Below are 12,933 nucleotides of genomic sequence, written 5' to 3' on the forward strand. Positions count from 1 at the left end.
GAAGCTATAATGTTAGCATATTATGCTAAAATATTTCAAAAGGATTTTATTTTCAAGGACAAAGTATACTAGTGTTTGATAAAGCATTAAAGCTAAGCATTTTTTAATATAAAGGATTGCCATCAAAGTCATAAATTCTCAACTGGTTGTTAATCTGAGAGTCCAGAATGTTGAGCAATTTATTTCACTTGTTTTCAATCACCTGGGGTGCTGACCTGGGCTCCACCCCACACCTATTAAAACAGAATGTTTCTGATAAGGCACTGGAACAAGGGCAAGAGCAAAGAACACCACAGTTTAATCTTCATCACAGGGCCAAGGTCCCTTCAAAAGAGATTAAAGTAGACCTAGCTAATTGTTCACTTTATGAGTCAGAGAGTCAAAAGTTAATAGCAGGACTGTTATAAAATAAGCTTTAGATTTCAGGCTCCCAGTTCTCTAAGAAGAGAGGGCATCATGGATGGGGCTGTGGTCCTGGTGCTCTGTCTCTCCTGTCTGCTTCTCCTCTCACTCTGGAAACAGAGTTCTGGGAAGGGGAAGCTCCCCCCTGGCCCGACTCCTCTCCCAATTCTTGGAAATATCCTACAGTTAGATGTTAAGAACATCAGCAAATCCTTAAGCAACGTAAGTATGTTCTACATCCCTTTGGATTGCAAAAGGTAAGTCAACAACTACTTTTAAATAAAATATATTTAGTAAAGTATATTGAAATAATTTCTTTTTGTCTTTTTAGGGCCACACCCATGGCATATGCAGGTTCCCAGGCTAAGGGTCTAATTGGAGCTGTAGCCCCTGGCCTACAGCCACAGCAACAGCAATGCCAGATCTGAGCCGTGTCTGTGACCTATACCACAGCTCACAATGTTGGATCCTTAACCCACTGAGCAAGGCCAGGGATCAAATCCACAACTCCATGGTTTGTAGTCGGATTTGTTTCCACTGTGCCATGATGGGAACTCCCAAAATGTGTCATTTTAAAACATTACTCCTGTGGCAGAACTAATTTTGATCTGCTATTGTCAAGAATAGTGGAATAACATGGTAGAATCAAAATAATGAATAACATGACAAAAGACAAAGGTTCCTTCCCTTTTTTTTCCTTCTTTTTGCATTTTGGGGCTGTACCTACAGTATGTGTAAATTCCAAGGCTAGGGGTTGAATAGGAGCTGCAGCTGCCAGCCTATTCTACAACCACAGCAATATGGGATCTGGGCCAGGTCTGAAAATTACACAATAGCTCACAGAAACACCGCATCCTTAACCCACTGAGTGAGGCCAGAGATTGAACCAGCATTCTTATGGACACTAGTTGGGTTTATAACCCGCTGAGCCACAATGGGTAATACAGGTCTTTGTATGGCAGAATCAAAATAATAATGTCAAAAGAATAATAATAAAAGGCAAGCATTCCTTCCCTTCTTTGTTTCATCACCATTGGCTGAAGATAAATGGCAGGGGAAGTGTTTTGTGATTAGAGATTTCACTCAAGAAGGCACCTACCCTATAAACTTTGTGTTTTGTTCCAAACAGACATGAAAATTGGACTTCTGTGAGGGAGCATTTTTTGCCTGATGTTAAGGAAATAGCGTGGGATCAGGACAAGTATGAGCAAATGAAAGAAAAAAGTAATTATTCAGGGCTAGCTGGATGGTAACAAAGTCCTTTTGGATTCTGCACAAAGCTATTGCATGCTGCAGGATGCAAGAAATTGTTCTTCCATGAGATGCTGCGTGACCTGGCACTGCTTCTGTGATGCTTGCATTATGTTTTAGTAATACCAGAAGATTTCAAACTGGACAGGGCATTTGAATCATCTGGGGTGGTTTTTAAAGATATAGAATTCTAGCTCTTATCATTACTGAGTCAGAATCCCTGTGGGATGAGCTTTCGAGTGGTCCTGAAACAGTCAGTATCCAAGGTAGTCATGGGAACAGATAAATTGCTCAAGCATCAGAGGTCAAGGACACAGTGTTGAAACTTGGTTCTTCTATTTATTACCTGTGAGACACTGGAAATAAATAGGAAATTCTTTGAACCTCAATCTCTTTACCCATAAGCCAGAGTAAAGAAACTTAGCTCAAAGTAGTGATATGATGATTAGTAATAATCTGAGTACCAATTGCCCAGGCATGGCCTGGGACCTCAGAGGTTATTATTAATCACCATCATATGTATCTTTTAAAAATCTTTTATTGAAGTATAGTTGATTTACAATATTGCCTTAATTTCAGGTGCACAGCATAGTGATTCAGTTTTTTCCAGAGCAGATTATATTCCGTTATAGATTATTACAAGATGTTTTAAAAATAAAAACAGGGTGAAGGCTTATTATTTAAAGACAAATATCTGTATACACACACATACTCCTAAAGGCCTTCAGGGGCTGAGAGAAAAGTTTAAAAAATATAGATATTTTACTACAATTCCACAGGTCGTTCTTACTACAAATTACAAGTTGTAAGAGAAATTATATATTGAAGATACCAAAAAATTTAAAGTAATGACATGTATGAAGGGATATTGGCAGGAACAATATGGCTGTGTCTTTTATATTTAGGTACTGCTACCTATTTACTAAGAAACAATAGGTTCAGCACCTGAACTCAACGTATACAGATTCAGGAGCTCCCATCATGGCTCAATGGTTAATGAACCCAACTAGCATCCATGAGGACACAGGTTTGAGCCCTGTCTTCACTCAGTGTGTTAAGGATCTAGCATTGCCATGAGCTGTGGTGTAGGTTGTAGATATGGCTCATATCTGGCGTTGCTGTGGAGGTGGTGTAGGCCAGTGGCTATGGCTCTGATTTGATCCCTAGCCTGGGAACCTCCATATGCCACCAGTACAGCCCTAAAAGACAACTGAAGAAAACAAAACAAAAGAAAAAAACCCCCAAACATAAACAGATTCAGTGTGATATAATATGGTACCATTTTGAATCCATCTTCATAGAATACAAGCTTCCTGGAGTTCCTGCTGTGGCATAGTGTGTTAAGACCCCAACTGCAGGAGCTCAGGTTTTTGCAGAGGTTTGGGTTTGACCCCTGGCCTGGTGTGGGGGGTTAAGAATCCTCAGCTGAGGCATAGGTAGCAGCTGTAGCTTGGATTCATTCCCTGGCCTGGGAACTTCCATATGCCCCAAATATGGCCATAAAGTTAAAAAAACAAACTAAAGAATACGTGCTGCCAAAATGTTTGTTAGCACACTTTTAAATCACTCTGCTGGAATTCCCATCATGACATAGCAGAAACAAATCCTACCAGGAACCATGAAGTTGCAGGATCGATCCCAGGCCTTGCTCAATGGGTTAAGGATCCATAGTTGCCGTGAGCTGTGGTGTAGGTTGCAGACTTGGATCAGATTCCTCTTGCTGTGGCTCTGGCATAGTCCAGTGGCTACAAGTCCAATTAGACCCCTAGCCTGGGAATCTCCATATGCCACTGGTGTGGCCCTAAAAAGGCAAAAAAAGACCAAAAAAAAAGACAAAAAATTAAAAAAAAATCACTCTGCCATCATCAAACATCAGTTTTGAATTTATACCCATCCATAACTTACTTATTTCAGATAGATCAGATAAGTGCTATTCTATTCTAGCTTTTTGAATTTGTAAGGGGAAAAAAGAAACATATAATGCACCTTTCTCCAGTGTATGAAACACATTTCAAGCTGAAAATGTTACCTGATATGGTGATGCACTTGCTAGTACCACAAACCTTGTACAAAGAAAAACAGAGGCAACGGAAGTATGGAAAGAGAAAACCTTTTGTTGGTCCTCAAACTGAGTGAAGTTCTGAAATGTAGAGATGATCTCTGACATAATAATGGACACCTGTTTGTTCTTACTATGTAAATGAATTTGCCGATATGAAGTGATATTACAGTGTGTCAACAAATAAATTCTTCCTAACTTGACCTGCATATGGAAGTTTCCAGGTTAGGGGTTGAATTGGAGATGTAGCTGCCAGCTTACCCCACAGCCCCGCCAATGCTGGATCCCAGCCATATCTGTGATCTACACCACAGCTCAGGGCAATGCTGGATCCTTAACCCACTGAGTGAGGTCAGGAATTGAACCCGAGTTCTCATGGATACTATTCAGGTTCATTACCACTGAGCCACAGTGGGAACTAATAAACTATAGCTTTGTTAACAATTAAATCTACTTCAGAGTATAGCAATACAGCTTAAACTGTATGAACATTGTATGACTTTTTTCCAAATAGTTTTTTGTACATGACATAAGTATTATTACATCTCGATTTCTGCATATGAAGATAGTGACTTGCTCCAAGTAATCCAGGTAGTAAATGGCTAGAATCTGAATCTAAAGCCATGCTTTGCTGCCTGTCAGATTTTCTAGAACAAACCTCACTGTAAACCATTTTATGTGTGTGTTTGTATTTCACATGATTCTCAGGGAAAAGATGGGTGTTATCATCTTGATTTTTCAGATGTTGGAAACAGTTCTTGAGGAGCAACTTGCATAATGAATATAGAGCTTAATTTAACTAAATCCTTTTTTTTTTAAAGTGCTGCGCCCACAGCAGCAGCTCGTGGAAGTTCCTAGGGTAGGGTTTGAATTGGAGCTACAGCTGTGGCCTACACCACAGCCACAGCAACATGGGATCTGAGGCGCATCTGTGAACTTCACCACAGCTCATGGAAATGCCAGATCACCCACCCAGTGAGCAAGGCTAGGGATCAAACCCGCATCCTCATGTGTGGATGAGGGTGGGATTTGTTTCTGATGTGCTGCAACAAGAACTCCCAACTAAGTCTTGATTCTAAATCCTTTAATTTGACCTGAACTTTTTTATTACTTTTATCTTTTGATGCTCTCATATGATTACATTCTATTTTATCTTGTTTGTTCCTTAACTTTTCAGTTTATCTCAAGTAGCAATCCGCTTGGGGACATAATTTGACAATTAAAACTGAAAGCTCATAAATTTATAAAACATTGCTACATTTTTTACTAAGTAAGAAAAAATCCATGGCTGTGAGTGATTGTAATTATTCAGAAACAAAGTCAATGGACTGGAAAACTGATTAAGAAACTTTCTGAAAAATCAAGTCAACTTAGGCATTTTTGGTCTTTTTTTTTAAGAGAAACTATTTCTCCTGTAATTTCTAATGCCAATTATGTCTTATTTTATCTTTTTTCCTTTTTAAAGGAGATCTGTATTACTTTCATAAACAAACAGCAAAAATCCAGTGAGATATACAGCTGTTATAAGGCTACCCCAAATTACTTTCCTTTATCCTTTAAAATTTTTTAAATTTATTTTTTATTGTTATTTCCCCCAACATAATTTTTTTCCACTGTACAGCATGAGGACCCAGTTACACATATATGTATACATAAATTTTTCTCCCATTGTCATGCTGTGTTATAAGTATCTAGACATAGTTCTCAGTGCTACACAGCAGGATCTCATTGTAAATCCATTCCATGAGCAATAGTTTGCATCTCTTCACCCCAAGCTCCCAATCCTTCCCACTCTCTCCCTCTCCCCCTGAGCAACCACAAGTCTATTCTCCAAGTCCATGATTTTCTTTTCTGTGGAAAGTTTCATTTGCGCTGGATATTAGATACCAGATATGCATGATATCATATGGTATTTGTCTTTCTCTTTCTGACTGAATTCACTCAGCATGAAAGTCACTAGTTCCATCCATGTTGCTGCAAATGGCATTATGTCATTCTTTTTATGGCTAAGTAGTATTCCATTGTGTATGTATACCACATCTTCTGAATCCAATCATCTGTCAATGGACATTTGGGTTGTTACCAGCTCTTGGCTATTGTGAATAGAGCTGCAATGAACATGCGGGTGCATGTGTCTCTTTTAAGTAGAGTTTTGTCCGGATAGATGCCCAAGAGTGGGATTGCGGGGTCATATGGTAGTTCTATGTATAGATTTCTAAGATACCTCCATACTGTTCTCCATAGTGGCTGTACAAGCTTACATTCCTACCAACAGTGCAGGAGGGTTCCCTTTTCTCTACACCACCTCCAGCGCTCGTTATTTGTGGACTTATTAATGATGACCATTCTGACTGGTATGAGGTGCTACCTCATGGTAGTTTTGATTTGCATTTCTCTAACAATCAGGGATGTGGAGCATTATTTCTAGTGCTTGTTGGTCATCTGTATATCTTCCTTGGAGAAATGTCTCCAATATATCCAGTAAGATATACACCTATTATAAAAGTACCCCCAATTTCTTAGACTACCTTTTTTTCATTGTTCCTCCTCATCTCCAAAAGAGCAAGAAAGGCAGGATAGCAAGACAGCATTTAGTTTTTCATGAAGACTAATTATTGAAAGAGATTTACCCTGGAAATCATGCTTTCCTATGACAGTCCTTGATGTTTAAGTATCAGGAAATAAAATATCCCACTATTACACAAACATAAGCAGCCTATATAAATAATGAAATTACTCACACTGTGAGGCCTAGAGTATATTCCATTCTCTGCTGTTTGATTTGCCTAAGCGAAGATATAAGTTCATATGTCTTGAAAATGAATGATGTTAAATCTGAGCCACCAGAAGGATTTTTCAACCAAGCTTAAGACATTTTAGAAACCCCTTGTTCCTATTTTAAGTAATGAAAGTCCATTCTTAAGAATATGTTGTCCAATAACTAAAACACTCTGAGGAATTGTTACTTGTCTGTGATTTATACTGACTTTGCCTTCTGTCATCAATTGACAACCTGGGGAATGGCATTTGCTTTGCTGCTTGCATCTAGGAAGCCTGTTCCAGGGTCAAGAACTAATTCGGAAAATGAAGCTTGTTTCAACAACTCTGTTAATTCTTGATCAGATGTGAGCTCCAGTGCCTCTATGCTGCTATGATAAAGGGCTCATGTAGACCTTTTAGCTGAGTCCAGTCCTTCTTGTCCATGAACAAGTTTTGTTACTTCTGTAGCCAAGTCCTTTCTGAGGGCCCTGCTTTTCTATCTCTTTGACATGCAACCACATTAAGGTCAGTTTCTGGAAGTGGCATAAAAGTGAAGAGCTTCAGGTACCTTTCTACCAAATTATTCTCCTGTCTCAAAACATGGATACAATTCAAATGTATAGCCCAACAGTAGTATAGCCAGCATTCCCAGTTTTCCTCCAGTTGTATTTGTAATCAGAGGTACAGAGAATCTAAAACTGTCTTCTCCTGTCAACTTGTGGATGAACTCCGATCCAGACATGATCAGATCCACCCCATTGGGCCTGGCATCCATAACCCTGGAACAGGTAGCAGAAATAGTAGGCTTGGAGCACCTGGTATAAATACTTGGCCAAACACATTCCTCCTGGATCTTAAGTTGAGTCGGCCCACTCTGCACCTCAGCAGTGAGCCCATGAGGAAGTGGATGCCCACTGTGGCTAGGAGGTCCCCCAGGAGCTGCTTCTGGTACTAGGCCAAAAGGTCCAGCACCTTGAAGCTGCCCCAGGTAAATCCATTAAAGAAGAGCTCCCAGTGACTAGCCACCCAGGCCTGGAGCCCTCGGTGCAGGGTTGCACATTGCTTTGCATGGTCTCTGAGTGCAGAGCCCTCCCCTGTGCATGCTGGGCAGTACCCCTGCTTTTGCCATCCAGAGGCACAGTGGCACCTCCCACCAGTGTGATCACCTTGTGGTTCACTACTGAGATGGAAACAGGCCCAAGGGCACCAGCCAGTCAATTGTGTGAAGCGAGACAGTGTCAAAGCCTCTGGGGAATGCTGCCCACAATTCCCTGCTCAGACAGCCCCTGCTTCTCTATCTTGGCACCCCTCTTGGGGGAAGAACTCCTTGAGCAGACCCCAAGTGGCCTGCAATGCGAGCAACCCCTGATCAGTGGAGTGGGGTAGAGTCTTGACCTGCTTGGGATAGCAAACCACCACACAGGGAAATACACTCCAGTATGGGCACCAGCATCTTGGTGGAGGTCTGTAACAAGATAGCAAGTATAAGTATCTGTGCCATGAAGTAAATCCTTGTTGCTTACCTTTTACATGTAGTAGTTTGCATCTGTTAATCCCATACCTCTAATTTGTCCCCCCTCCCCTCTTTGGTAATGATAAATTTTTGTGAGTCTGTTTCTTTTTCTTTGCTTCTTCTTCTTTTTTTTTGGCTCTGCCCACCACTTGGGGAAGTTTCCAGGCCAGGGATGGAACTGTGCCTCAGCAGCAACTCAAGCTGCTGCAGTGACAACGCTGGATCCTTAACTCATTGTACCACAAGAGAGCTCTTTTTAATTTAATTTTCATTTATGTCATATTTTAGATTCCACATATAATGATGTCATATAGTATTTGTCTTTCTCTGTCTAATTTACTTGGTGTGATAATCTCTAGGTCCATCCATGTTGCTGCAAAGGGCATTATCTCATTCTTTTTATTGCTGATTAATATTCCATTGTACACATGTACCACGTCTTCTTAGTTTACTCATTTGTTTATGGACATTTAGGTTGTTTCCATGTCTTATTTATTGTAAATAGTGCAGGTATAAACATAGACATGCATGTATCCTATTCTTTTTTAAGGGCCACACCTGTGGCATATAGAGCTTCCAAGATTAGGGGTTGAATTGGAGCTTCAGCTGCTGGCCTGCACCACCGCCACAGCAATGCCATATCTGAGCTGCATCTGTGGCCTGTGCTGCGGTTTGCGGCAATGCCGCATCCTTAACCCAGTAAGTGAGGTATCAAACCCACATCCTCAAGAATACCATATCAGGTTCGTAACCTGCTGAACCCCAACAAGAACTCCATATCTTTTTACCTGAGAGTTTTCTCCTGATATATGCCTAGGAATGGGTCTGCTGCACCATATTATATGGCACTTCTATATTTATGTTTTTGAGGAACCTCCATACTGTTTTCTATAGCAGCTGCACCAATTTATATTCCCTCCAACAGTGCAGAGGGTTCTCTTTTCCACACCCCTCCAGTGTTTGTTACTTGATGACTTTTAAATTTTTTTGGCTGTGCCACAGCATACATGAATTCCTGGGCCAGAGATTAAACCTGTGCTACAGCAGTGACCCAGGCTACAACAGTGACAATGCCAGATCCTTAACTGCTAGACTACCAGGGAACTCCCTGTAGACTCTTTATTGATGACCGTTGTGGCCAGTGTGAGGTGGTATCTCACTGTAGTTTTGACTTGCTTTTCTACAATATGCCTAAGCCAGTTGTCTGTTGATGGGCACTTGGGTTGCTTCCATGCTGTGGCTGTTGGAAATAGTGGTGCTATTAGCACTGGGGTGCAGGTAACTTTTTGAATTACAGTTTTTGTTTTTTTCTGGATATGTACCCTGGAGTAGAATGGCTGGATCATATGGTAGTTCTATTTTTAGTTTTTAAAGGCATCTCTATGCAGTTTTGTATAGTGGCTATAGAACTTCACATTCTCATCAACAGTGTAGGAGGGTCCCCTTTCCTCCATACCCTCTCCAGCATTTATTGTTTGTAGCCTTTTTGTTGATAGCCATTCTGACTGGAGTTAGGTGGTCTCTCATTGTGGTTTTGATTTACATTACTCTAATAGCAATGTTGAGCACCTTTTCTTGTGTCTGTTGCCCATCTGAATCGCTTCTTTGAAAAAATGTACATTGAGGTCTTCTGCTTTATTATGTTATGGTATGTTCCCTCTCTACCCACTTTGGTCAGAGTTTTTTTTATTTAATCATGAATGGGTGTTGCTTTTTCACCATATTTATATGTAAGATCCAGGAATGCTTGAAGTTATGTATGCCAATAAAAACATCGACAATACAATGTTGATCGCAATCTTAACCATGAGTAAAATAGATGAAATTGTGACTTCTTTTGCTAATATTTGCATTTTCGTTCCCAGCTCTCAAAAGTCTATGGCCCTGTGTATACCGTGTATCTTGGCTTGAAGCCTACTGTTGTGTTGCATGGCTATGAAGCAATGAAAGAAGCCCTAATTGATGCGGGAGAGGAGTTTTCTGGAAGGGGCCATTTCCCAATGGCTGAGAGAGTTAATAAAGGGCATGGTAGGTGTGCATGTTCAGCATTAGTAATGGGGGTGGGGAGGTTGAAAAATTTTGAAGAGTCCCCTAGAAGAGCTTGGTCCATCTGTGAGAAGGCCAAGTGTCAGCTCAGTCCTCCCTGCCTGGGACCTCCCTCCTAGTTTCTGCTTCCCCTCCTGGTAGGAATCATCTTCAGCAATGGAAAGATATGGAAGGAGACCCGGCGCTTCTCCCTCATGACCCTGCGGAATTTTGGGATGGGGAAGAGAAGCATTGAGGAACGCATTCAAGAGGAAGCCTGCTGCCTTGTGGAGGAGTTGAGAAAAACCAATGGTGGGTGAGGCTGTGATCTGCAACTCTGACCTTAACAGAGTGCTCTCTCTCTCTCTCCTGTGATGTCTTTGGAGACATTTCCCGGCAGCCACATCTTCCATATGGGCTGTGGTTGTTGTCCATCGTGTGGAGGAGGGGGGTGTGAAACAGAGCCAAGGGAGTTTTGTGTACCTGCGCTTCTTGTGTTTGTACCCTTATGATGGTGCACACAGTGTGGATTGAAATGTCATTTAATCCTATTCTGTTTTGAGATCTTTGTTTTCAATCATTATGTCATACAGGAAGAAGGTTTTAAGTCTCATTTTTTTTTTTTTTTTTTTTTAGTATAGAGGACAGTTCTTTTCCCATAGTGTAAATGTGCGTTATCTATTCCAGAACATGTCACCAGGGAATACTTGTCAAGTGGACAGGGTGAGAATGCCCTCATCATGCCCTATGGAGCATGAAACAAATGGCATGTGCTTTAACTTAATTGGGCTCTATTTGTTTGGTCAGCCTCACTTATGTGTCTGAGGCTTTCTTCTGAGACCCATTGCCTGCTGTTCTGGCTAATAACGATTATTTTATGTGGTTTTACTTGCTTAGGCATCCATTAGGGCAGATCTCATCAGTTGTGATTTCCATGTAAACAGATATTTTAAAATTATCAGCTTGAGTTATTTAATGTTGCTCCCTACATACAGCATTATTTTATTTATTTTTAAGACATTGATGCAAAAGCATAATCCTGAACATTACATAAATACCAGGTTATATAATAATTTAACTAGATTTCAACTAATATTAGTAATTCATGACCCTGCCTTCCCTATTACTTGCTTCTCTCTCCAGTGGTTTTGTATGTGTGTGTGTGTGTGTGTGTGTGTGTGTGTGTGTGTGTGTGTGTGTGTGCGTGTGTGTGTGTGTGTTTAGGGCCACAAGTGCAGCATCTGGAAGTTCCCAGGACAGAGGTCAAATTGGAGATACAGCTGCCAGCCCATACCACAGCCACAGGAATGCCAGATCTGAGCCATGTCTGCAACCCATGCCACAGCTCATGGCAGTGCTGGACCCTTAAATCAGTAAGTGGGGCCAAAGATTGAACCCACATCCTCATGGAGACTAGTTGGGTTTGTTTTCTTCTGAGAAACAATGGGAACTCACTGTTTTCAGCATTCTTTATCTACTATATATATATATATATATATATATATATATATATATATATATTTTTTTTTTTTTAGGGCCGCACGTGCTGGATATGGAGGTTCACAGGCTAGGGGTGGAATCAGAGCTATAGCTGCCAGCCTACACCACAGCCACAGCAATGCCAGATCCAAGCCACATATTTGACCTACACCACAGCTCATGGCAATGCCAATCCTCAACCAACTGGGCAAGGCCAGGAATCAAACCCAAATCTTCAAGGATATTAGTTAGGTTCATTAACTGATGAGCCACAAAGGGATCTCCTAATGATAATGGTTTTTATTGTCTCTGTTTTATGGTCCTTTGACATCTTTGGGGCTTTGCAGAACCAGGGACCAACTCTCTCTTAGGGTTAAATTCTGAGACAGAGCAAAACATCTTGTCTACACCATGGCTTTGATTTTTCAATCAACCCATCCAAAGCCCATGCCCCCCCTTCTTTCCCTCCCCTCACCTTCTTTGTGAAACCATTACACACCAAAACAATATTCTGCCTGCCCTACATCAGCCCAGGGACCACCAGGGTCCTATATCCTAGAGCCCTGTGAAATTAACCAAACTATCAATTCTAAACTTAGCCAGCCAATCCACTCTTCTTAGTTCGTGTAGTCCATGAAAACCCCAGTAAAGGCTCTGTCCTGTGCTCTCTGCTTGTTTCTTCTGCCTCCTGGTCAACCTTGGTGCTTCCACCTGTGGCCCTGTGTGCTGTGCCCCCTCCTCTTGGGAAGTATGGGTAACAAACTGACTTTTCATGGGCAGTCATTTCCTGATGTTGGCTTCACATCTGAACAAAAATAACCCCCCAAGGACATTTTAACACAATTGGATTTGGGGTTAGAATGTTCATGGTAGTTTCTTCACCCCCTAGTGGCAGCTGTACTGACCTATGAAGTGCTTGTCATGATGAATCTGATTTTCAGTCTAGATTCTAAATTACCTGCTTCTTAACTCTCTCTCTCCAATGAAGTGAAAGATAAACATCATATTTTAGCTGTCCCACACACCAAAAGAAATCTTACAGCCTTCTCAAATTATCCCCTACCTTCTAAAAGAAGTTCTTGTAGAAGCTTAGTGACTGGACATGTTTCAGCTGAAAAGGAGCCTGGCAGAGGACCAGTTAACTATGTGGGATTCCTGGTATTAAATTCACGATCATTTCTTCTCAAGCACTTTGATATGTCACACTTAATTGCATTATGATGTGATTTTTTTGCATATAAAATTTACAAGGAGTTCCGATAAATTAATCAAAAATCCAACTGCAGTGGCTTGGGTTGCTTTGGAGGTCCAGGTTTGTTCCCAGCTCCTAAACATCCATGTGCTGCCATGTGGCCATTAAAAAAATTGATCATTTATTTGACTATAGCAGTTTCATTTATGTATTGGCCAATAAAAAAGAAAGCTCCTTTCCTCTGCTTTAATT

At 41.0% G+C, this 12,933-nt stretch overlaps 1 protein-coding gene and 1 pseudogene across 1 annotated transcript in view; one reads left to right on the plus strand and one right to left on the minus strand.

Annotated features, from left to right (window-relative positions):
• Window positions 265–12,933, plus strand: part of CYP2C34 (cytochrome P450 2C34) — a 42,410-nt gene continuing 29,741 nt past the window's right edge. Inside the window, exons 1-3 of the mRNA XM_021074019.1 lie at window positions 265–624; window positions 9,851–10,013; window positions 10,173–10,322. Coding sequence (XP_020929678.1) covers window positions 457–624; window positions 9,851–10,013; window positions 10,173–10,322 — 481 coding nt within the window. The 5' untranslated portion in view covers window positions 265–456. The remainder of the gene's footprint in view (window positions 625–9,850; window positions 10,014–10,172; window positions 10,323–12,933) is intronic.
• LOC110256679 lies at window positions 6,589–7,925 on the minus strand (annotated as a pseudogene).

Source organism: Sus scrofa, chromosome 14 (assembly GCF_000003025.6).
Source record: "Sus scrofa isolate TJ Tabasco breed Duroc chromosome 14, Sscrofa11.1, whole genome shotgun sequence".
In the NCBI taxonomy this organism is placed as follows: domain Eukaryota; kingdom Metazoa; phylum Chordata; class Mammalia; order Artiodactyla; family Suidae; genus Sus; species Sus scrofa.